General features: G+C 36.4%; 1 protein-coding gene across 2 annotated transcripts in view; it reads right to left on the bottom strand.

Annotated features, from left to right (window-relative positions):
- LOC145671542 (dipeptidase 1-like) overlaps window positions 1–23,071 on the bottom strand; it is a 718,611-nt gene that overhangs the window by 480,688 nt on the left and 214,852 nt on the right. For both annotated transcript variants that reach the window (XM_081740732.1, XM_081740737.1), the window contains exon 3: window positions 8,408–8,693. In XM_081740732.1, coding sequence (XP_081596858.1) covers window positions 8,408–8,693 — 286 coding nt within the window. The remainder of the gene's footprint in view (window positions 1–8,407; window positions 8,694–23,071) is intronic.

Raw genomic sequence — 23,071 nt, 5'->3', positions numbered from 1 at the left:
GCCTCGCGCGAGTTATTCATTAATAACTCCTAAATTGTGATAGCACTAACGTTATTGCTTAGTTTATGGAGCACTAACCTCTGGTTTTGTCTCGTTTCTGTCTCACAATTAGTGTAAAATTTATAAAAATTGAAAGATTTAAATTTTAGCCCCGCCCGAGTTGTTCATTAATAACTCCTAAACTACGATAGCAGTAACGTTAATGTTTAGTGTCTTTTGGAGCACTAATGATGCACTAACCTTTGACGCTTACTGCACCTGTATGGGTCAATTATTGTAAAATCCAATAAAACTAAATTATCCCCGAGTAAGTTATTCACTTATAACTCCTAAACTAACGTTATTGCTTGGTGTTTCGGCAAGCAATAACGATGCAAGAACTTTTGACGTTTATCCAACCTTTGCAGGACAATTATTGTAGAATTCAATAAATTTCAATTTAGTCTACGAGAGCTATTCACTAATAACTCTTAAACTATCATAGCACTAATGTTAGTGTTTAGTGAACGAAGCACTAACCATGTGAAATGATTTGGTAGTAATTCAGATGGGTGCTAAATTCATATTAAGGCTAAATTTGGACAAGTGGCATTTTCCATTTTGTAAAATTCCCGCCAAATTTAAAAGCACTAATCAACATATATAGTGTAATGGTACTATTACATTAAGGGGTCTTATTGCAGAACTCCTAATATTAGTGTTCCATTTGTATGGATGCTAAAAGATGAAACTTAGGGGAAGCTAACTACACGCTAGCCCTTCCTCACAAAAGCATTTACGACAAGAATCACTAGTGTTCGGAGTTGGTGCCCTAGCAAACACTAACGATTGCACTAGAAGAGATCATTACTACTTTTGAATTTGATGGTAATTTGACTCAATGAAAAATTCCCGATGTATTTCTTATGGGAGTTTCATGATATAATTTGCCATATATACACCACTAGTGAAACACTAACGAAACTCTTAGTGTTTTCTAGAAGCACGACCGATGCACTAGGTTTCGTCGTTAGATAAACTAACATGCATTTAGGCCTCCCAAAGTTTTTTCCTTCTGGCATTCAAACTATTGAACCATTAATGTTGGGAGTAAATGCTCCAAGAAGCACTAACAAAACACTAACGACTTTACTAGAAGAGATTATTAGTGCTTTTGAATTTGTCGGAAGTTTGAGACAATGTAAAATTGCCCATGTATTTCTTATGGGAGCTTCGTGACATAAAAGTGGCCATATCTACAGTAATAGAGAAGCACTAATGAAACTATTATAGTTTTGTAGAAATACTAACGATGCACTATCGATTTCGCTAGGTTTCATCTTTAGTGATTTCCTAAGGGCTAAGGTTTTTTGCTTCAGCCGTCCAACCTATTGAAGCACTAATATTGGGAGTCGGTGCTCTAAGAAGCACTAACGAAGCAATAACAATTGCACTCAAAGAGATCATTAGTGCTTTTGAATTTGACCAAAATTTGAGACAATGAAAAATTCCCGATGTATATCTTACGAGAGTTTCGTGACGTAATTTGCCATATCTACACTAATTGTGAAGTACTAGCGAAACTATTTGTGTTTTCTAGAAGCACCAACGATGCAATAACGAATGGCGCTAATCATTTCGTTAGTGTTTGAAGTGGCGACCAGAGTGTAATTCATACTATCGTGTTTTGGCTTCAGAGCTTCCACTAGTGAAGCACTAATGTTAGGAGTTTGTGCACTAAAAAGCTGTAACAATCCACTAACGAATGACACTACTTTTTTGTTAGTGCTAGAAGTGGGAGCAGAATGTTTTGGTCCCATTAATCCCTACTATTGTTTTGGCTCTAGAGCTTACACTAATAAGCACTTACGTTAGTGGTTGGTGCATTAATAAGCACTAACGATGCACTAAAAACGGCAGTATTTTTCGTTAGTGATTGAAGTAGGGGCACCGTCAACTTGATTACCAAAGGGTTTTTACTTGTAGCACCTACACTAATAAGCACTAACGTTGGAGGTTGCTGTACAAAGAAGCACTAACGATGCACTAACGGTTGCACAAAAAGAAATCATTAGTGTTCTTGAATTTGGCGGGAATTTGTCGAAATCAGAAATTACCCATAACTACAATAATAATGCAGTACTAATGAAACTATCAAAAATTTCAAGAAGCACTAACGAATGACAATAATTTATTCATTAGTGCTTAAAGGGGGGCTAAGTTCACGCTGGCTCTCCAAACATGTTTTACTTGTTGCACCTACACTAATGAACCATTAACGTAAGGTGTTGATGCACCAAAACGCAACAATGATGTACTAATGATCGAACTAGAACAGAGCATTAGTGCTCTCGAATTTGGCGGGAGTTTGACGCAATCAGAAATTACCCATGTATTTCTTATGCAAGTTTCGTGACATGTAATTAGCCATAACCTCACTAATAGTGAGCACTAACGAAACTATCAGTGTTTTCTACAAGCACTAATGATGCATTAACGAAGGCCACTAATTTCTTCGTTAGTACTTAAAATGGGGGCCAAGTTCACGCTAGTCCTCCAAAGGTGCTTTACTTGTAGCACCTACACTAATGAAGAACTAACGTTAGGAGTTGGTGCACTATGAACCACTAACGATTGCACTAGAAGAGATAATAAGTGCTTTTGAATTTGCCGAAAGTTTGACGCAATGAAAAATTACCCATGTATTTATTTAGGGAAGTTTCCTGAAATGTAATTTGCCATAATTACACTAATATTGAAACACTTACTAAACCATTAGTATTTTCTACAAGCACTGACGATGCACTAACGAATGACACTAATTATTCCATTTTGCTTGAAGTGGGAGCAGCGTGAAGTTGGAGCCCTGAAGGTTTTTTTCTTGCAGCATGAAGAACTAACGTTAGGGGTTTATGCACTAAGATGAACCAACGATTGACACTAATTTTATTGTTAATGCCTCAAGTGGGGGCCAAGTTCACGGACGTGAAATTTCAACACACTATCGGACAAATGGAGGCACGACCAAGCACTAACGTAGCACAAACCCTTGGCATTATAAAAATGTACCTCAATTAAGGAAAAAACGGGGCCAACTTGACGCTAATTAATTTCGTAATAACGGCGTTATTTGATCAGCACTAACGCTCAAATTTGCTCACTAACCAGCACTAACGTTTGGCATTAGGAAATCAATTGTATCTCAATTACGGGAAAGAGCGTTAAATTGTTCATAACTTTGGTATTTTGATAGCACAAACGCTGAAATTTGGGCACTAACCAGCACTAACGTAGCACAAACGAATGACATTATTTATTTTTCACCGACCAAAAGTGGTGGGGCCAACTTGATACTCATTAATAAGATTGGGATCGATGATTTTCATTGACTTTTCAACTTCAATTTTTGTATAATTAATTATTATCAAAAAGAACATATACAGCAAACATTAGATCACAGCGAACTCAACAACATGATATTTTTGAGGAAGATTGCCCTGCACACGTTTCCAGAAAATCGAGTTTTTTTTTGTGTGTGTGTACGTGTGTGTGTTAAAAAGTGCCATTTGTTAACAATCTGATGTAGTTTAATGGATATTATTCTATTGGAATATGTTACTTATCTATTTATTTATTTATTTATTACTGTATACAAAAATACACTTCGTGAAGTAACATATTGTATCTATTGTTGTCTCACTTCTCTTAACAGTGACACACAGCTACACACCCTCCTAACAGTGATACCCTACTCCTAACAACGAAGCTTATACTCCTAGCAGTGTCATACATACTTCTAACACTGGCACACATATTTCTAACAGTATCACCCATACTTCTAACAATGGCAAACATACTCGTAACACTGGAACACGTACTTCTAACAATGGGATACATACTTCTAACAGTGGCACACATACTTCTAAGTGGCACACATACTCATAACATTGGCACACACATATCTAACAGTGATACACATACTCCTAACAGTGTCATGCATACTTGTAATACTGGCACACATACTCCTAACTGTTACACATACCGCTAACAGAGGCACTCACACGTTTAACACTGGCACAAATACTTCTAACAGTGGCACACATAACACTGGCACACACTTCTAACAGTTTCACAATACTCCTAACAGTATTACACATACTTTTAAGTGGTACACATACTCCTAACTTCGGCACACTTACTCCTAACAGTGGCATATATACTCCTAACAGTGTCACAATACTCCTAAAACTGGTAAACATACTGCTAACAGTGGCACACATAGTCCTAAGACTGTCACACATACTTCTAACACTGTCACAAAACTTCTAACAGTGGCACACATACTTCTAACACTGGCCACATACTCCTAACTGTTACACATACTGCTAACAGTGGCACGCATGCGTCTAACAGTGGCACACATACTTCTAACACTGGCACACATGCTTCTAGGAGTGGCACCCATACTTCTAACACTTGCACACATATTTCCAATAATAACTCACAAACACATAACACTGGCACACATACTCCTAAGAGGGCCCGGGGTGGCTCAGTAGTAGAGCGTTCACCTCTGATGCTTGGGGTCCCTGGTACGATCCCAGCTCGTGCCAAGTAAACTTTGTGGTGGACAAACGTGTGCCTGAGTTTCCTTGGGTTCTCCCGTTTCCTCTCACTTTTTCATTCCACCATTTCATTCATTTCTCATCCTCACCGTCTCCTTTAGCCTAGCCGGCATAAGCTTGGGACGTAAAACTTTATGATTTCATAGTTCTAACAGTGACGCATACATTACTTGTAATCAAGGCAAATAATTACTTCCTAAAGATAATTACAAATAATTACTTGTTACATTTCCTCTTAGAAACGTAATTTTGAACTTTTTATTATGTATTATGTTTATGTATTTTATTATTTCTATTTTTTAAATTTACCTTTTTTAAAGTGAAAGGTAATAAATTTTATTTGTTATGTAGACTATGAACAAATTAAAGAACGTAGCTTATGCCGATAGTGAAAAGGAAAGATTTGGTGATGGGAGTGCCTTTCATATGTAACATAATAATGTGATTTAGTAATGAAATGTAATGATGCTTAGAAGATAAAGAGTAGTGTGTTTCAATGGCAGTTTATTTCGACAATGTGCGATCTTAATGTTTTAATATAATGTGTAATGGATGCTCAATCGATGCGATCAAACAATAATATATTAAGGTTATGAAGTTTTACTCAGTATGCGTATCTTAAGAAATGGCATTTCAAAGTTTGAGATGACTATGGAAATATTTAACCAGAACTAAGTAAAGACCGTGTTTATGTAAAACATGGTTGAAGTAAAGCCTGTCGTGTTGTAATGAGCCTGTAAATCACAAGTTGTTCCAGTTATGTATTCTCTTTATTATTATTATTATTATTATTATTATTATTATTATTATTATTATTATTATTATTATTATTATTATTATTATTTTACCTTGGCACCATCCTTATGATAATGATACTATCTCAATAATAAAAGAAATTATGTATTACGAGGGCATGCTGAAAAGTAAAATAACGCTTCCTATATGTTTTCTAGAAGGTAAACTAGCTTTTCATTGTGAATTCCATCGCACTCTATTAATGATAATGTTCTCTTGGTATGTTGTAAACTTCAAACTGATCATCACTTGGGTCCAAAGCATTAAGAAAACACATGGCGGCAAGGAACATTATGTTGGTGCTGCTGAAGCAACGTGAGATAATCGAATTTCTCACAGCAGAAAAGGTATCCCTCATTAACATGCATCGGAGAATGGTTGTTTACGGAAAGTACTGTGTAAACACGAGTATAGTAAGACATTGCTTATGTTCGTGCTCATACATAATACCCCACAAAAGCGACTTTGGGCTGGTTGGCAAATATCCAAGTGGAAGGCCACGGATTAGCCAGATCACAATCGTGTTGTTGAACTGTTCCCAGAAAAAACCGGCCCTTCTACCAGACAGAGCTTGCTATGAAGTGTGCCATTTCACAGGAGAGAGAGTGTGCGATAATCGTAGATCTCGGATACTGAATGGAAGCCGCTAAAGCTGACTCTTTACATAAAACAGAACAGAATGGAAATTTACAGAAAGTTGTTTCAGTGCTATGAATGTCAAGGTGATGAGTACTTGAACAACGTTGTAACAGATAATGAAACTTGGGTACATCATTTCGACCCTGAAACCGAGAGGACCTTAGTAGAGTACAGACACAAGGGATCATCTCAAAACAGTTTAAGGCTGTAGTATTAGCAGACAACATCATGCAAGCGATCTTTTGGGATATTAATTGTGCATGCACGTGGAATTCCTGCCTAAGCACATTACCATTAATTCTGATCAGTACAGTAATATTCTAACTGATCAAAACTAAAAGCACAGACTCTATGAGTTCGTCCACAAATTGATCTTCTCACATAGCATGACAATGATTGTCCTCACACAAATGCATAACAAATGGGAAGTTGTATTATCTTGGTTTCATTGTTAAACCTCATCCATCATACAATCCAGACTCCGCTTCAACATATAATCATCTCTTTCCTGAACTTAAGGAACACGTGAGCGTATTCTGACGATTCGATAAACTAGGAATTCAGACTATGGTTCCAACGTCAAGATGAACAATTTTACAATGACGGTACTATGAAATAGGCCATATGATATTTGCATAAAATAGGCCTACGTGGTCAACGCGGATGTATTGTTAAATTGAACAAAATGGGTGTCATTCGACCCATATGGACATGCATATTAATAAAAAAAAATTTCCAATAAAGTACTTTTAACCCAAAAAAGAACATTAAAATACTATAATTATTGATATATCGGTGGTGATTCGAAATGTACCCATTTCGTTGCAATTTACAGCTAATCCCGTTCAGCGAAAACCTGATTTTTGTTAATTTTCTACGTAAATAGTTGAAGTTTCAGCTGCATTTTAGGGAAAATATCTTTGTGTTTATTTCTAAAAAAAGTATAAGTTTTTTATTTGATTCGATTGCTATATCGGTAACTGGTCTTTTTGACCCAAAATATCGGATTTTTTATTATTTTTTTCCGAGTTAGGATTGGTCGGACTGCACATAAATCGCGACAAGATAACATTTTCGTGAAAAGATTCAAAGACGAAACAGAATTCTTTCACAAGAACACATTTTTCGAGACGACTTATCACTTTCACGACATATTTTCGAGACGAGACAACCTCATCTCTTGTCTCGTGCCAATAATTGTATTTTTGGATTTTTTTAAAAATAGTATTACTGATGTTTGTGTCGATACGAATCATATGACACTAATTTCGTCCGAGTTGATACAATTAATCAGTAAATGGCCCAAATCATCCCTTAACATTTTCTGGTTATTGACTCCACATACCTTTCGATAGACTTTTAACTTTCTTCTGTTGAATATCGATTGAATTGTTCTTTTTAATAGCAAATAAATCGAAAAATCGAAAATAGATTGGCATAGTATGAAAAATGTACTCACAACCATTGGCCTAACTAGGATATTTTACTAGGGTGAGACATGGCCACTTACTTCCGAGAATTAAAACAGGCTTTCAACGACCGAGGTTGCTGTGGTCCAACGATATCCCATGGAGACTAACAGTATTCTAAAATGGGGTCTGACCAGTCGTGGTCCTTCTATAATGATAACTATGATGACAGTTGGTAGGGAATTACGTGGCCCCGCATGACATAGTAGCTAATGCTCTCCCTTTGGTGCGAATGGTCTCCGGCTCGATTCCTGGTGGGGACACTCAGTCGAAATGGTGTAATAGTTTCTTCAAGCCAGACATCCTAAGTGAGGGTTTTCCTCATTCACACCAGGCAAATGATGAGATTGTACCTAACATAATAGCCCTAGGCCACATCTTTTCTTCTCCATTCCTCTTCAATTTCCCGGGCAGTGTGATTGCCGACGAAGGTCATCCCTAATATCGCTCATTTGCTGCAACACTGACACAACTCAAAAATGACGCTTATTGAGTTAATGAAAAAAAAAAAGCCCTTTATGCATCTACTTTCTATTGTTAAAGAGACGTCTGAAATTACAAAATTGGCTGAGAAAAAGCAGTTTCTTTATATAAATTACTGTTGAAACTATAACATGTCGAAACTTTTAAACTCGTCTCCTGAAAAGTTGCGATTTTTGAGTTGTGTCACTGTTGCAGCAAATAAACGATATGTGTGAGGGGCTAACGTGGACATATATGTCGAAAGCCCAGAAATCTAATCCTAATCCTATTCCTGGTAGGGAGTTACGAAAAAAAAAAACGAGTTTAAGAATAGGTCAACATTTCGGCTAAGGTTCCACTGAACTTAATACGACATTTCTTAATACGAATTATACAGGAAAACAAATAAAATTGAAAATTTATGTGCAATGTACTTACCGGAAGCACCCGAAGTTGAACTGGGCGTTGAAACAGGTTGATATACAACAATATCCTTATGAACATTGTCCCGTTCCCACGGACTGTGTCTGCCAGGTTCTCGTCGTTCCCAGCGTATGATGTCATTTTCCCATCTGGGCGGTCCATTTGGATCAAAGTCGTTCGATTGTCGAGCGTCCCATTTCGGTGTACCTCTAGCGTCACATTGATGAGACGAATGCCCCGTTAGTCGTTTCTCTCTAGGTGGCACAGAAGGACATAGAGGACTTTCAATGTGAACTTCGTCCTAAAATGTACAGAAAAAAAAGAATAACTTGTCAGTATTGTATTAGAAATTAATTTTGTATTTAATGGTATTAGCTATATCAAACACTTTTCTTACTTGTATTAACCGAAGTTACATATAATTGCAATCTTGTAGTGTTGTTTTACGACCAATTTTGAATAAATTACTGTGAAATTCGTATAAACATTGCAAAGGATACATTAACAGGTCGTCGCACAGTGGAGTATTTGCGCTGAAAACCTGGCCAAAACTCTTTGCCCTAATATTGCAGTGTTAGTTTTCAATAAAAAGGTTATATTTGAGTAAAAAAACAGTTTGCACATTATAAATACTCAATACTATAATTGAAAGTGGTGATAAATAATATATTCTTAAGAAGCTAAGAATTTGTAAAGTTGGACATGAAAACTTACATTATTGGATCAACATGCACTGTTATATAATTAGAAAATGGGTGCTACTGGAAATAATGGAATCTTTTCGCATCAAAAATAAGATATTATTTATTAATTAAAATAACGTACACATGATTAATTAAATACATACAAAATGTGTTTGAAAGAAATATTGTGTTGTAAGAAATGACATTTGAATAAATTTTGCAAATCGGAACTGGAAATTAACGATATTAAACTTAGTAAACTTAATTGGCTTGAATAACTTGAGAAATAGTTTGTAAACAAAAACGAAACAAACAAATATGTACATGTACCTATAACCATAAAAAGTGTAGAGATGTCAATATTTACATATACATACAGTTCTTTGGAGATGAAGTTTAGATGTCCTCATCACTTTCAACTTCCTCATCACTTTCTTCTTCTAAACTCCGAGAGGAGCTCCCTTCAGCTGGTTCTGGTAGAAGAAGTGCAAGTGTCTCACTGCTGAATGGTTTACTCTTCTTCCTGGATGTCTTCCTGGAGCAGCTCATGAAGGGGTCACTAGTTAATAAAAGCCGATTGAGGACATCTCGGTTGCATACTGTTCTGTTAAATTTCCTTGAAAATTTACTTCTGTACATCCGGAAATGTTTGTTTCTGGCCTCAGCGGCTTCCTCGGAGAGTTGTCCTATCGGTACTATTGCATGTCTTATTACAGTTGCTCCATGCACTAAGACCTTATGCAGTGTCGGTGTCATGGGGTGCCATCCATAATGCTCTACGTATAATTTGGCTGTTGCATACGTATATTCTTCAAAGCTTTTCTCATCAATGTGGTGTCCACTTGTTATTGTTTCCAAGATGACTTTCAATCTGGTGATCAAATCTAGGTGTATTCCTGTGATTTGTGAGGCAGTAGCTGGATCAGAAAAAAAAACGTCTGGCCGTGTTTCCATCATTGGTGCTACCAAATCCCTGTTTAGGTACATCAACTAGGAGTCCTAACTCTTCCTTACATTTCATCTGGATTTCCTTTTTTCTTTCACTAACATTCTTCTTCTCTTCCGAACTTCTCGCTTGCCACTTCTTGATGTTCAGTTTGTATGACAAATGGAGAACTGACTCGAGGAATCTAATCCTGGTGTGGAGGGTTGAAAGACCAAATTTCAAATTTTCAGGGTTTACAGCACCACGTTTTTTAAGGTTATTAAAATCTTTTGACGTCAACCCACAGATATAACACCTTACAGTTGACGTTGTTCCTGATGCCGCGTTACACACTTTTCCGTCAACCATTGTAAGTAAAAGCGTGTGTTTGATGATAGCTGGGTTGTCACCTAACTGAACTTCAGTGTACTTTAACGCTTTTATTTGGTCTTCAACATACTTGATCCCTTCTACTGTTATGTCTGTACTTTCATGTACAAATCGTATACGTATCGGTCTGCACAACCTAGTGGAAGAAGGGGTTGGGTTTTGCCAAATAACTTTTTTCTTATCCTTTACGTTTGCCATCAGTTTAAGGGGAACAAACGAACTCTGGAAAATGTTTGCATCACTTTCACTCAAATTCTGGAACTTTTGCTTAAATTGTGACTGCTGTGACCCATCACACCCCCATTTTGAGACCAATTCTAAGTTTTGTTTCTCTTCAACAGAGACATGTTCCAATACTTCCTCCAGATACTTACATAATCGGGAGGTTGTGTGGTCTAGCAATACTTGCAGTTTAACTTCAGAGAGTGATTCGGTAACGGTAATTGAATCCTCGGGTGGATAGCACCGCTTTTTAGCCTCCTTTACCAATGAATAGCAGGGATATATCTTTTTATTTGCATCCCGTATGACTTCATACTGATGTTTGGTTAATTCTGCATCTATCAAAATGCCTAATGCTTCAGTAGGTGTATGTTTCTTTATTTCAATATGCTCGGAACTTCCTAAAACCTTTTTGAATTTAGAAGCCCTAGTTGGGGTTTCCGTGATTTGTTTAAACAAATCAGCTGCATCAGGATTACCTGCAGCCCTCAGGCTCATGGAAGCAGCGAATGTTAATTCTTCAGGGGTAGTCTGTTGTCTCAACTCTTCAGTTTTCCTCCGTTTACTCCTTTCGCTGGACTCTTGGAATTCCTTTTCAGGGCGGCCTGGAACTCTAGATGAAAATGTTGGCACCTTTACACCACCCGCCAACCAATCTTCATTCTGCTGCAAAAATCTTTCCTCCTTGTTATGTGACTGTGACCATCTTTGTTTAAATTGGGGTTTAAAATATCGCAGAGACCGTTTCAGGGCACTTCTTTGAACTTCGGGACATTTTGTCATTTCTGCTACTCTGTTTTCCATGTACAGTAACTTTTCTTCAATAGCTATGATTTCGCATTCCTTAACTAACTCGTAGAGTTCTCGCCTTTTAAACTCTTTCTCCATCTTCAGAATCCTAAAAAAAATAAAAAATAAAAAACTGAGTATATAACGATAGTAATGTTTTATACTTGTTAAATATATTTTATGTGAAAGTAAATTAAAATGACGGATAAAGGGTTTCGTTTCTGTGCATTTCTGGCTCATATGTATATATTTTGTATATAAATACGTGTGTATATATTTACAAAATCAATGTTTTACAAATCTGTTATTTATATTCACCCCTTTTACGCACGTACATACAGTATAATAATTTGATTTTTGTGTTGCAACCTCATTACGGACAGTAATTATCACTTCGATTTACTGAAAATCTATCTGCATCATGTTACAAAAGTATATATATAAGGAAAAAGCAACTGGTTGCGGGAAATTTTATTTTTGAATCAAGTAAGTAGTATACCACTGATTCAGAATATCAATGGGATAAAGCTTGACAGAGCTTGACACAGTATTAGAATCACTGTGGTAATAAATGTTCTGCAAAAATTTATAGTAAAACAAGTATTCTATGTTTAGACGAATAGAAAAAATAAAAGAAATAATAGTAATGCAAATATACGTACATAAATCAAAAGCTCTTACATTCCGTTACATCCAAGAAAAGTATGAAGTTGATCCTTTTATATACAGTCTCACAGAAAACTATAAACTGATCGAATACGAAAAGTATGAACTTGTGAAAACACACCCGCGCAGACTGATACCCAAACATCAACTGGGGTTGTGACCCAACAGGGGTGACTCAGGCACCGGAAATGGTCGTTGTGTGACTCACAGATATGTCCCCTTGGCGCGGGAGTGCTTTTCACACCTATGTGACGGATTTTAAAATTTGCCTTTTTGGCCAGGTTTATGGCCGTAATACTCCACTGTGCGTCGTTGGGAAGTGTACAGGCATAGACAACTTTTAAAGGATTTATCCATATTATATATAATCCGCGTCACTCAAATGGGCTTGTGGGAGGCCGCGGTGGCTCAGTGGTAGAGCGTTCACCTCTGGTGCATCACAGCCCCCGCCAAGTGAACCTTGTGGTGGATAAACATCGTGTGTGGGGGTTTCCTCGGGGTTCTTCCGTTTCCTCCCACTTTCTTCATTCCACCATTTCATTCATTACTCATCATCACCGTATCCTTTAGCCTAACGGGCATAATTGTGGGACGTAAAACTCAAAGATTTCATTTCATTTTTTCGAATTGGAGTGTGACATTAGCCAATAAGGTCGCGGTGCGCTGTTACTAAACCTTCAGGGAGGAATCTAATCATTCATAATTGATTTTGTTCCTATTTGTTGTGAATTATGAATGATTAGATTCCTCCCTGAAGGTTTAGTAACAGCGCGCTGCGAGCTTATTGGCTGATGCCACACGCCAGTTCGGGTGACGCTGAATGTAGTCTCATTAATTCGGCTTTTTCTTGCATAAGAGGAGAGAGTTCAGGATTAGTAATAGCGTTTACATTTTTATTTATTTACATTACTTCTGTCATCATTTATGCACTACAGCAACTACACAATGGAACAGCACAGATTTAGTCAGAAATAGCATACAGGGGAAATGAAATACATTTTGCAATACACAGAAACCCAAGATGGACTTACGGAGCCTATATTTGTATATATCACCTCTGAAAAGTGCATATATAGTCACAATACCACTTATTTTAGAGGCTGAAATGATTCGGAAAAGTGCACTTTTAAAAATAAAATAAATACTTTGAATTTCTAAAAATCAGTTTGCACTCATAAATTAAAAATGAGTAATTTTACTCCTTTTAGACTTCCAAACTATGCCATGCAAAAGTATCGGAAGTCTTATAGAACGACTTTGTCCGTTCTTCAATCAGCCTGTCGACAGTATGAACAAAAACGGTAAGAAATGTCGAAAATTGGTGTTTTGCAATCAATTCAGAATCCCAAGAATATGCTCTATGTCCTCCGTTAGCCCTCTATTCAAACCGGAAAAGGTTTAAATTAGTGTCTCAATTCAACAAACCAGAGCTATCCGGGAAACTACTACTAAAAACGAAAATGGTTTTATTATTTACTATTTTTCCTGGTATAAAGACTTATTTCCATAGAGCAAAAATGGCAACAGATATCGAGATGTGGTGTTCGCAATTGATTCATCGTCCTAAAGAATAGGTTACACCTTCTCTGTTAACAATCTATTCAAACCGGAAGTGGTTGAAATTACCAATTTCTGCTTTCAACATTTATCGTCATAGTGCAAAAATGGTAATAGATAGCCCGTAGCCATTTTCAGCAGTCGATTCAGAATCTCAAGAGAATACATAATCACAACCAGCAACACTCTATCAAAACCGGAAGTGGTTAAAATTTACTACCACTTTCGGTTTAAATACTGATTTACATAGAACAAAAATGGTGTTAGGTAGCGATGAGCGGTTTTCTGTAATCTATTCAAGGTCTAAGGGAACGTATATTCACAACCCACAGAACTCTACCAAAAGCGAAAGTTCTTGAAATTCACTACTACTTCCGGTTGCAATGCTGATTTCCATAAAATAAAACGCTAAGAGAAATAGATACAAGCTTATCTTGATTCAACGTTCCAAGAGGGAGCTGTGGTGGCTCAGTGGTAGAGCGTTTATCTCTCGTGCATGGGGTCTCGGGTTCAAGCCCTGCTCCCGCCAAATGAACTTTGTGGTGAACAAACACCGTTTGCGTGGGTCATCTTGGGGTTCTCCTGTTTCCTCTAACTTTCTTCTTTCCACCATTTCATTTATTACTCGTCATCACCGTCTCCTTTAGTCTAGCCAGCATAAGCATGGGACGTAAAACTCAAAAATTTCATTTCATTTTTCAACGTCCCAAGAATAGGTTCCATATCCTTCGTTTACCCTCAGTTTAAACAGTAAGTGGTTCAAATTAACCATTCCAACTTTTATCATCACATAACAAAAATGGTATTAGGTGGCGAAAAATGGTTTTCTGCAGAATCGATTCAGGATATCAAGAGAACAGACCATCACAATCCACAATATTCTCCCATTCTGAAAGTAGTTTAATTTTAGTACTACTTCCGGTTTCAATACTGATTTCCGAAGAGCAAAAACAGATAAATCGAGATCGATATAATCTCGAGATCGATACAATAATAAATCGATATAAGAGAAATCGAGAAGCGATGTATTAGAATCGATTCAGATCCAAAGGGTAGATTCTATCTGTTTCCTTAACCTCTATTCAAACCGAAAGTGGTTCAAATTATCGATTTCCGGTTTCAAATTTTATCGCCATAGAACAAAAAGAGTAAGGGATAGTGAATAGTGGCTTACTGATATGGATTCAGCATCAACAAGTTCTACCTTTGATTTTATTAACCTATTGTAACTAATAGTTATAGGTGTACTACTTCACGTTAATAACTGTATATTAAAACTAATTTGTTTATTACGGACTACAACTATTATTCAGAAAGTAGTTCACAGGATTCCAAGAAAGCATGATGCGTAATCAAATGCAGTTGAGTTGGTTCCTTTAGTCGCTGACTTAAATTTTGGTGGAAATGTTATTCTGACAACACTGTAATTTCTACGGATGATAACACTGAAAATTCTTCAGGTTCATATTTTAAGTTGTAGAATAACATTATCTATGATTGTGGTAAATTGCATTGCGTTATCTACTTTCACTTATGAAAAACAAGCAAAAGAAAAATGGTATATTGTTGTATTATTTTTAGTGTCAGGCTCTTCAGTATTGAATTCGCTTAGTTTGGAAGTCTACTTTAGTTTTGAATTGTGAAACCAAACTCACCTGTTTTATTATGAGAAATTGTCGTTACTTTCTCTCTGCAACGTCTTTTAGGAATCCCAGCGGACAGTGATAGCCGACAAAGGCTGTGGGAGAAGATGCTTAAGTTTCTTCGTTACTTGCACCGCAGTCGCAAATAGTTCTGAATGACAATCCGCTGGCCCTGTCACTGAGAATTTTCTTCTGATAACTGTTTCTCTTTGCAGATGTGGTTTGCCGTGAATTTTGTAGACTGCCATTACCGTGGACAGTCTCGCAATACACTTACAACTTTTGTTTCGTTTGCACGACACAACGAAGCACAAAAAATAGGTCCTCTTTGGAAGTGTGAGAGATCACATTCACTGCGCACTGCTATTGAACTGATTCTTACGTTAGCATGAAGTTTGCCCTAACAAACCAATACTAACTGCCCCGAGCTTGCGGTCACCGCCTGATCATTATCAGCCCAGAGATCGGACATGTTTCCAAGTTCAATTTTGATAATCATCTGTGCAAATCCCGCTTTATCAAATGTTGATAATCACTGTACATATCCCCTTTATCAAATGTTGATAATCATCTGTGCAAATCCCCCTTTATCAAATGTTGATAATCATCTGTACATATCCCCTTTATCAAATGTTGATAATCATCTGTACATATCCCCTTTATCAAATCTTAATAATCATCTGTACATATCCCCTTTATCAAATCTTGGTAATCATCTGTACATATCCCCTTTTATCAAATCCTGGATCGGACGAAAACGTATAGTCTTTGTTAATAAATAATGTCTTACTCTTCTATTATTTCTTTTTCTGAAACATGAGTCTTATATTTGTTGTCTTATATGTGTTGTTTCACCCTTCCCAATTGAATCCTTCAAAAAAATCTGTTAATATATTCGGGAATTTCGATGTGACATCAGAGGCTAACATAAAGATTTAGTACTCCGCATAGAACAGTTTTATTGCAGTAAAACACCCCCTCATACATATAGCATGGGTAGTATTCCCCTCGTTACAATTTTTTTATTGCTTTTTTGTTATATTTTTAAAGATATATATATATTGGCTGTGTATATCTATATTTTTTTCAAACTGAGGGGAATTCTCCTATTTATTGCAATGCATCAATATTTATTCTTCCCGTTGAATAACTTCACTGTTAGGAAATCTATCTTGATCGGAAGAAACATAAAAAAAGGAAAACAATGGTTTTATGTCCTCTTTAAAAAAGAATAGCCACAAACAGCATTATCAACTAAATAAAAGCAAAGATAAAATATGTATTTATTCAGAGGATGTTTGGCCTTGTATCTATCATTTCTTGTTTTTATACATACGTTTTTTTGTGGAAATTTTGTGGAAATATAAACTGTGAGTGCCTAAAAAGATAATATACAGGGTGTCTCAAAAGTCCTCTAACAGGATAAATCTGTTATTATCAGAGTTACAATAAAATGTAAGAGAGAAAAGCGTCCTCAAATCTTAATCTAAAGTGAAAGTTTTTTTTTTTAATCGGACGAGTCATTTGGGCTATACACTCTTTATAATAATTTCTTTATAATGCCAATGTTAAATGAAAATTCAACGTTGCTATTTACCGGGAGGCGGATACATTTTGTAAGAGTATGGTGAATGGGGACCTGTTTGAAAAGGGGGCTGGCCATCAACACGTTAGCGTAAAAGACATAACTTCATTCACTTAAGTTGTGTCCAGGTAAATGGCAACATTGTATTTCCATTTAAATAGGGAGCATAAGGAGTGTACAACCCAAACGGCTCGTCCGATTTAAAAAAAAAAAATAAATCCTTCACTTTAGAATGAAAACTTCATATTTGCAGACGGTTTCCCCTCTTACATTTTGTTGTAGTTACTCTATGTCTCTAATAATAACAGTTACTCTATGTCAGGCAACTTTTAAGACACCCTGTATGATGAATTTTGAATTATCGCTTCCAGTTTCCTATATTTCTCTTATTATCGTTATCTTAAAAGAAAAACTTCATAAATTCTGAACTACGCGCCTTTGGCGTGAGAGACCCGGGGTCGATTCTCGGCGGGAGCTCATGTGGTTCGGATTCTACGTTAATCAGTAGATCCACGTCTCATATAGCCTCGCTGCTAAACGGAACATTAAACTCAAATTCTGAACTATGAACCCAGTGTTGAATTTAGACTGTTCCTCCACTTTTTCCTTTCCTCATGAATCGATTAGAACGTCAAAGAGAGTGTTTTAATAATCAAAAGATGCTACAAATTCAGAAATTTGGGTTATATTAGAACAGTGGTTTTCAACCGATGTGTCGCAACACACTGGTGTGTCGCGCAGTCCGCTAAGGTGTGTAGTGGAGAATTTAATAACAATAAATTAGTTAAAATCGAGAGAGACTGTACCAGTCAACTTCTCCAGCGATAGCAATAATGCTCAGTGCTATAAAGGTCATTATAAAAACTAATTGATTTCACTATTATTGTGCAGTCGCCCCTTGTCAGTCTGAGAGCTCAAATAATGCACTTATAGATAGCGTAATTGGGGATGTCAGAACTGACAAGTTGCGCCCAAGATTTTGTAAACATTGAACTTGGCAGAACGCAAGGTACGGGATCTGATCTGGGTTGCATGTAAATAAAATCTAACATATGCAAAAAGAGACAGATCGTAATGTCAAGGGGTTGGTAGGGGTGAGAAGGGAGCAACTTTTAAGACCGGTTAATCTACTTGCACTTACTTATAAATCTTGGCGTTCCCTTCTTGATGATCCTAACAATCGATTGATGTCCGTCCATCCTTCTATCTAGTTAACTGTTCGTTCAAGTAGTTGAGAGTTAGGGGTTAGCGAAACCCGGGCAGAAAAACCAACGTTGCGAATACAGTGAATCTAATCAAAGTAGAAATTACTTTTTAACGGATTATCCATCGCAACTGATAGTTTAGAACGCTAACTAAGGCGAAGTGCTCTCTAAGTCAGAGCAAGGTAAACTTCTTGCAAAGACGAAATCGTGGTTCGTGCTCCTACATGTTGATCCGTTTCTCTCGCGATTCGGACTACTTCTACAAAAGTGTCCCAAAGGCTCATACAAAGTGCGTGCTCATAGATTAACCAAGGTGAGATGATGATAGGAATGCGGACGGGGAAGCAATCTGTTGTTTTTATTAATTAAGAAATTACAAGTGTAAGAAAGAAATGACGGACAGCAAGAAAACTTCCTAGTAGGAAAAGCAAATGAACTTTAAAAAAAATCGAAATGTGATTCAACATTAAATAAACGATTATGCTTTTCACTGTAATGAGTTTTAAAATAAAATGTCCCATAGATCGAAATAAAATGTTTCGTTATGTGTCCAAATACACATATCTTCACATTATAATAGATATTATTATTATTTATAATAGAAATATCAACTAAGTGTGTCACGAGGTCCTAGACTTTCAAGTAAGTGTGCCGTGAGACTAGAAAGGTTGAGAATCACTGTGTAAGAATTACAGAAATTTGGATTGATATGTTGACTTCGAGCGGAAGTTATCATGTATAGTTATAGCTTAGAGGGGGATGATACTACTACTACTGCTATAATAATAATAATAATAATAATAATAATAATAATAATAATAATAATAATAATAATAATAATAATAATAATAATAATAATAATAATTATTATTATTATTATTATTATTATTATTATAAGCATCTACTATTAAAGGTCACAGTGGTTGAGTAGTATACAGCTTACCTCCGGTGATAGGGTTCTTGGTTCGATCTCAGGGCGATTTTATATCGGACTTCGTATTCATGGGTTTTCTCGAGATTTTTCCAATTACATTGGTCGGCAAAAAAGGAAAAGAAAAAAAATAGAAGAATTTCTCCTTGACATAATTTTTTGATGATTCAAACTAATTCGCCCAAATCTTGTCCTGATGACCGATCTTACAGTCAAAGTAAAGCTGACAAACTTTTCTCACTAATGGTAATAATGACCTCCCCTGAGCTGTTTCTAATTCACCGCAATAATAATAATAATAATAATAATAATAATAATAATAATAATAATAATAATAATAATAATAATAATAATAATAATAATAATAATAATTTGGCTTCTTACGGCAGTTATGAGATACGTTTGAAGAAAGTAGATGTAATTTCTGAAAGAAGTTCGCACAAATAGTTTTATTTCCAAAGTTTTCTTATAGGTTTGCTGTTGCTTAATCAGACATATATATAAAAAAAGAATTGATTAGCCATTAAAAAAATCACATTACGAGGGGTTACTGATAAAGATTGATCCTTACGAAGAAAAAAAATTGAGCAAGGAAGCTGAAATTAGCAGAGTACTAGGGCAGGATCTGCATAGACTATGTTGCAAAATAAATGTTCTATCATATTAACATTAGTTTCTTTTTCATTTCAGACGTGAACATGGTAGCACCTCCAGCAAGCTTCAGTCCGGAGGAGCATAGGACCGTCATGAAGTTTCTCTTCTTCCAAGGTAAAGATGTGACGCAGATTGACGATAAAATGAAACAAACTTTGGGAAACCGTGGGCCGTCATATGCAACTGTCAAACACTGGGTGGGAAACTTGAGTACTGGGCACTTTGATGTTGAAAGTGCGAAATCCAGAGGCGGCCTGTTTCTGTGTCTGTTTCCGAAAATGTGCAAGCCATCCAGGACATGATCGTCGAATATCAACCAAAAGGATTGCTAGATGTTTGGGCATATCACGTGAAAAAGTTGGTACCATTATACATAATGATCTGGATATGAGTAAGGTTGCAGCCAATTGGATCCCCAGACTTCTGACGAAGTAACAAAAGCAGGAAAGAATGAGAACTTTGCGGACAGTTTTGGGACATTTTGGCAAGATAAAAGGTTTTTTTTTTTTTGCTTGTTTGTTTTTGGAGAAACTCGTAACTGGTGATGAGACGTGGATCTATTGTTACGATCCGGAGACTAAAGAACAATCTAAGGAATGTAGGCACAGTTCTCCCCGGCCAAAAAAGTGCCGGGTGCAGAGGTCTGTACAGAAACAAATGGCAAGATCTTTTTGGATAATTACGGAGTTCTCCTGGTGGACTATCTTCCAGTGAGTGCAACCATTAATGTAGAATATTGTTGTGGTGTCTTGAGGAAGTTGCGCGAAGATATCAAGGATAAACGTCGTGGTAAGATGTCCAAAGGTATTCTCCTTTTGCACGACAATACCTCCTCACACACGGCATCTGAAACACAGGACACATTGGCTACCCTAGGCTTTCTAGTGTTACCTCATCACCCTTATTCGCCTGACATAGCTCCAGGCGATTATTATCTATTCCCGAATCTCAAAAATCACCATTTTCAAAGTGTTCAAGTGGCAACTGATGCTACAAATGAGTGGTTACTGTAGCAAACAAAAGATGTCTATTTACAAGGACTTAAAAAGTTGCAGGACAGATGTCGCAAATGCATTTACCTACTAGGGTAATATGTATAGTAGTATGATCGTTTCATAGCGCCGTAACTTAGTTTTTTTTTCTGGAGGGGCAAGCATTAATATTTGTGCCCCCTAGAAAAAAAATTGTTTTAGTCCTTCCCGCAAAATTCGAAAATAGACCCCTTCTTTCCATCTTTCTCTTACTCTTTGTGGGGCCTCCCGCACGCCCCTAGGCCCGTTCCATACATGACAAATTAATTAAGGAGACAATATTGACAAATCTGAAAGCCATACGAATAAATATTGTTTCTACGGCGCCTAATAGTACACTTTTTTATTTTATTTTATTATTATTATTACTATTATTATTATTATTATTATTATTATTATTATTATTATTATTATTATTATTATTATTATTATTATTATTATTATTATTATTATTATTATTTTTACCGAAACGAGCCCACGACTCATTTTTGTTTTATTTACCTCTTGTGTGCTGTTTTGATTATGTATTGTAGGGAACCTGTTTGATGCTTCATTTATAATTTCATGTTCGTATCGTATATGGAGTAAGAAAATTTTGTCTTAAAGTGAGCCCCCCCTCGAAATGCGGGGAGCCTCCCTGGAGGGGCAGTTGTCCCTTTGCCCCCCACAAGTTTCAGCTTCTTAGCTCAATTTTTCTTTGTAAGGCTCAATCTTTACCACCACCCCCTCGCATATACCACCAAAGAAATTCTAAAACGAGTTGAGAAGCTAGCATTTAACTAAGTAAAATCCAAAATGATTTCACTTAACACTCGCCAAAATTGAATAAAATGTCAGTTTACAAACTTACTCGGTGTTTCTATTAGCTCAGTATACAAACTAAGCTATTTTGAAAGGAACAGAATCGGCTAATGCATAATTACATGTGTAATACAACTCGCCAGACGAGTCAGTTGGAAAAGCAGGAGATTCAAAGATAAAAAAACAGGAGAAAGCAGTAGACACATACAGTGGTGGCGTTTGAATGTGAATCCGGGGGGGGGGGATAATAACATTTGTCATTATTAAGGGGACAGTAGTCAAAAGAAGCAGTCCAGAATTCATTTCCTATGAACTACGTAGAGCAAATAAAAGGGAAAAGTCCCGATTTATATTAATATTATTTGATACACACATGTGTGAAGTAAAATGTAGTGAAAGAGCAAAGTGGAGTGGGAAATGTCTTTTCATACACGTAGCGAGAACGTAGCTACATGGTGCAGTCACACGTGACCGTGGTGTAAGACGATTTCTTGCTGACAATCGTGGAAAAACGATCTAAGCCACTCTTCCAACCCAAGTCCCAATCTAAACAACACTTATTTGTAAATCTTACAGAAAGTCATAAAAACGCTAACCATAATGCATATAGAAGATGACGTACAGTTGTATTCCTTGGATTCATATTATATACAGTAAAGCTCTATAACTATATGATCTATAGAGTTTTGTGTATTATAACAGAGAAATTTCGTCTTTTTATGTGAGAAAACATTGAAAATTCAATATTATTAATACTATATTTTTTCAACTTCTCGAAGTAAGGAAAAAGCAGGAAATTGTTAACTTTTCATTTTCTTTCGCAGTAGATCAGTAGAATGTAGAAAAAGCAGGAGATATCCTGCAAAATCTGGCAACACTGATACAACTACAGTTGCCTACTAAATGGAAAAACATTTAGCTGATAATCACGGTCAATACTATTTCGGAAAAACGTTGATTTGCATTCGGCACCCCTTTCTGTAGGCTATATAAGAACCGGAGCTTAACGTGGGATCCGAAACATATGAGCTCCCACCAAGCTCGGTTTTCCCCGCCAAAAGGAGTATTCGCTAATCTCCTAATTAGGAAAAAATCATCCTAAAAATTTTAGCAAGACTCACTTTCCACGTACAAAACAATAATGAAACTCCCCTATAATTCATCGTAGCGCCATCTATTCAGGTGCTATGTAACTCATACATACAGTATAGAGATGGAAAATGTGTTTACACTTAAAACAGCTGGGTGATGAAATATTTGGCTTACATGTTTGCATTCTGCGCAGTCGAAAATATAAATATCACCCATTATCATTCAAGGGAGACAGCGGTGGATCTAGCCTGGGTGGGGGGCTCAGCCTTCCCAGTTTTTTTTTTTTTTTTTTTTTTTTTGGTGACAAAAATAATTGAAGCTGTTATTTACATATTTTTGAAAGTTTATAGGGCATTTATTCCGAAGTTGGGCGTCCGTTTTCGACACGTTTTTTCGCTATTATCTCCTTTCCACATTCTTTGCAATTTGTTATTGGGTTCATTAATTCGTGTTCTTCACAAACTTTTAAAAGATTTTGCTCATTATCAACGTATTGCTTCACAAA

Source organism: Thermobia domestica, chromosome 2, assembly GCF_964235325.1.
Source record: "Thermobia domestica chromosome 2, izTheDome1.hap1.1, whole genome shotgun sequence".
Classification (NCBI taxonomy): Eukaryota; Metazoa; Arthropoda; class Insecta; order Zygentoma; family Lepismatidae; genus Thermobia; species Thermobia domestica.
This window is presented reverse-complemented; position numbering and strand designations above follow the sequence as displayed.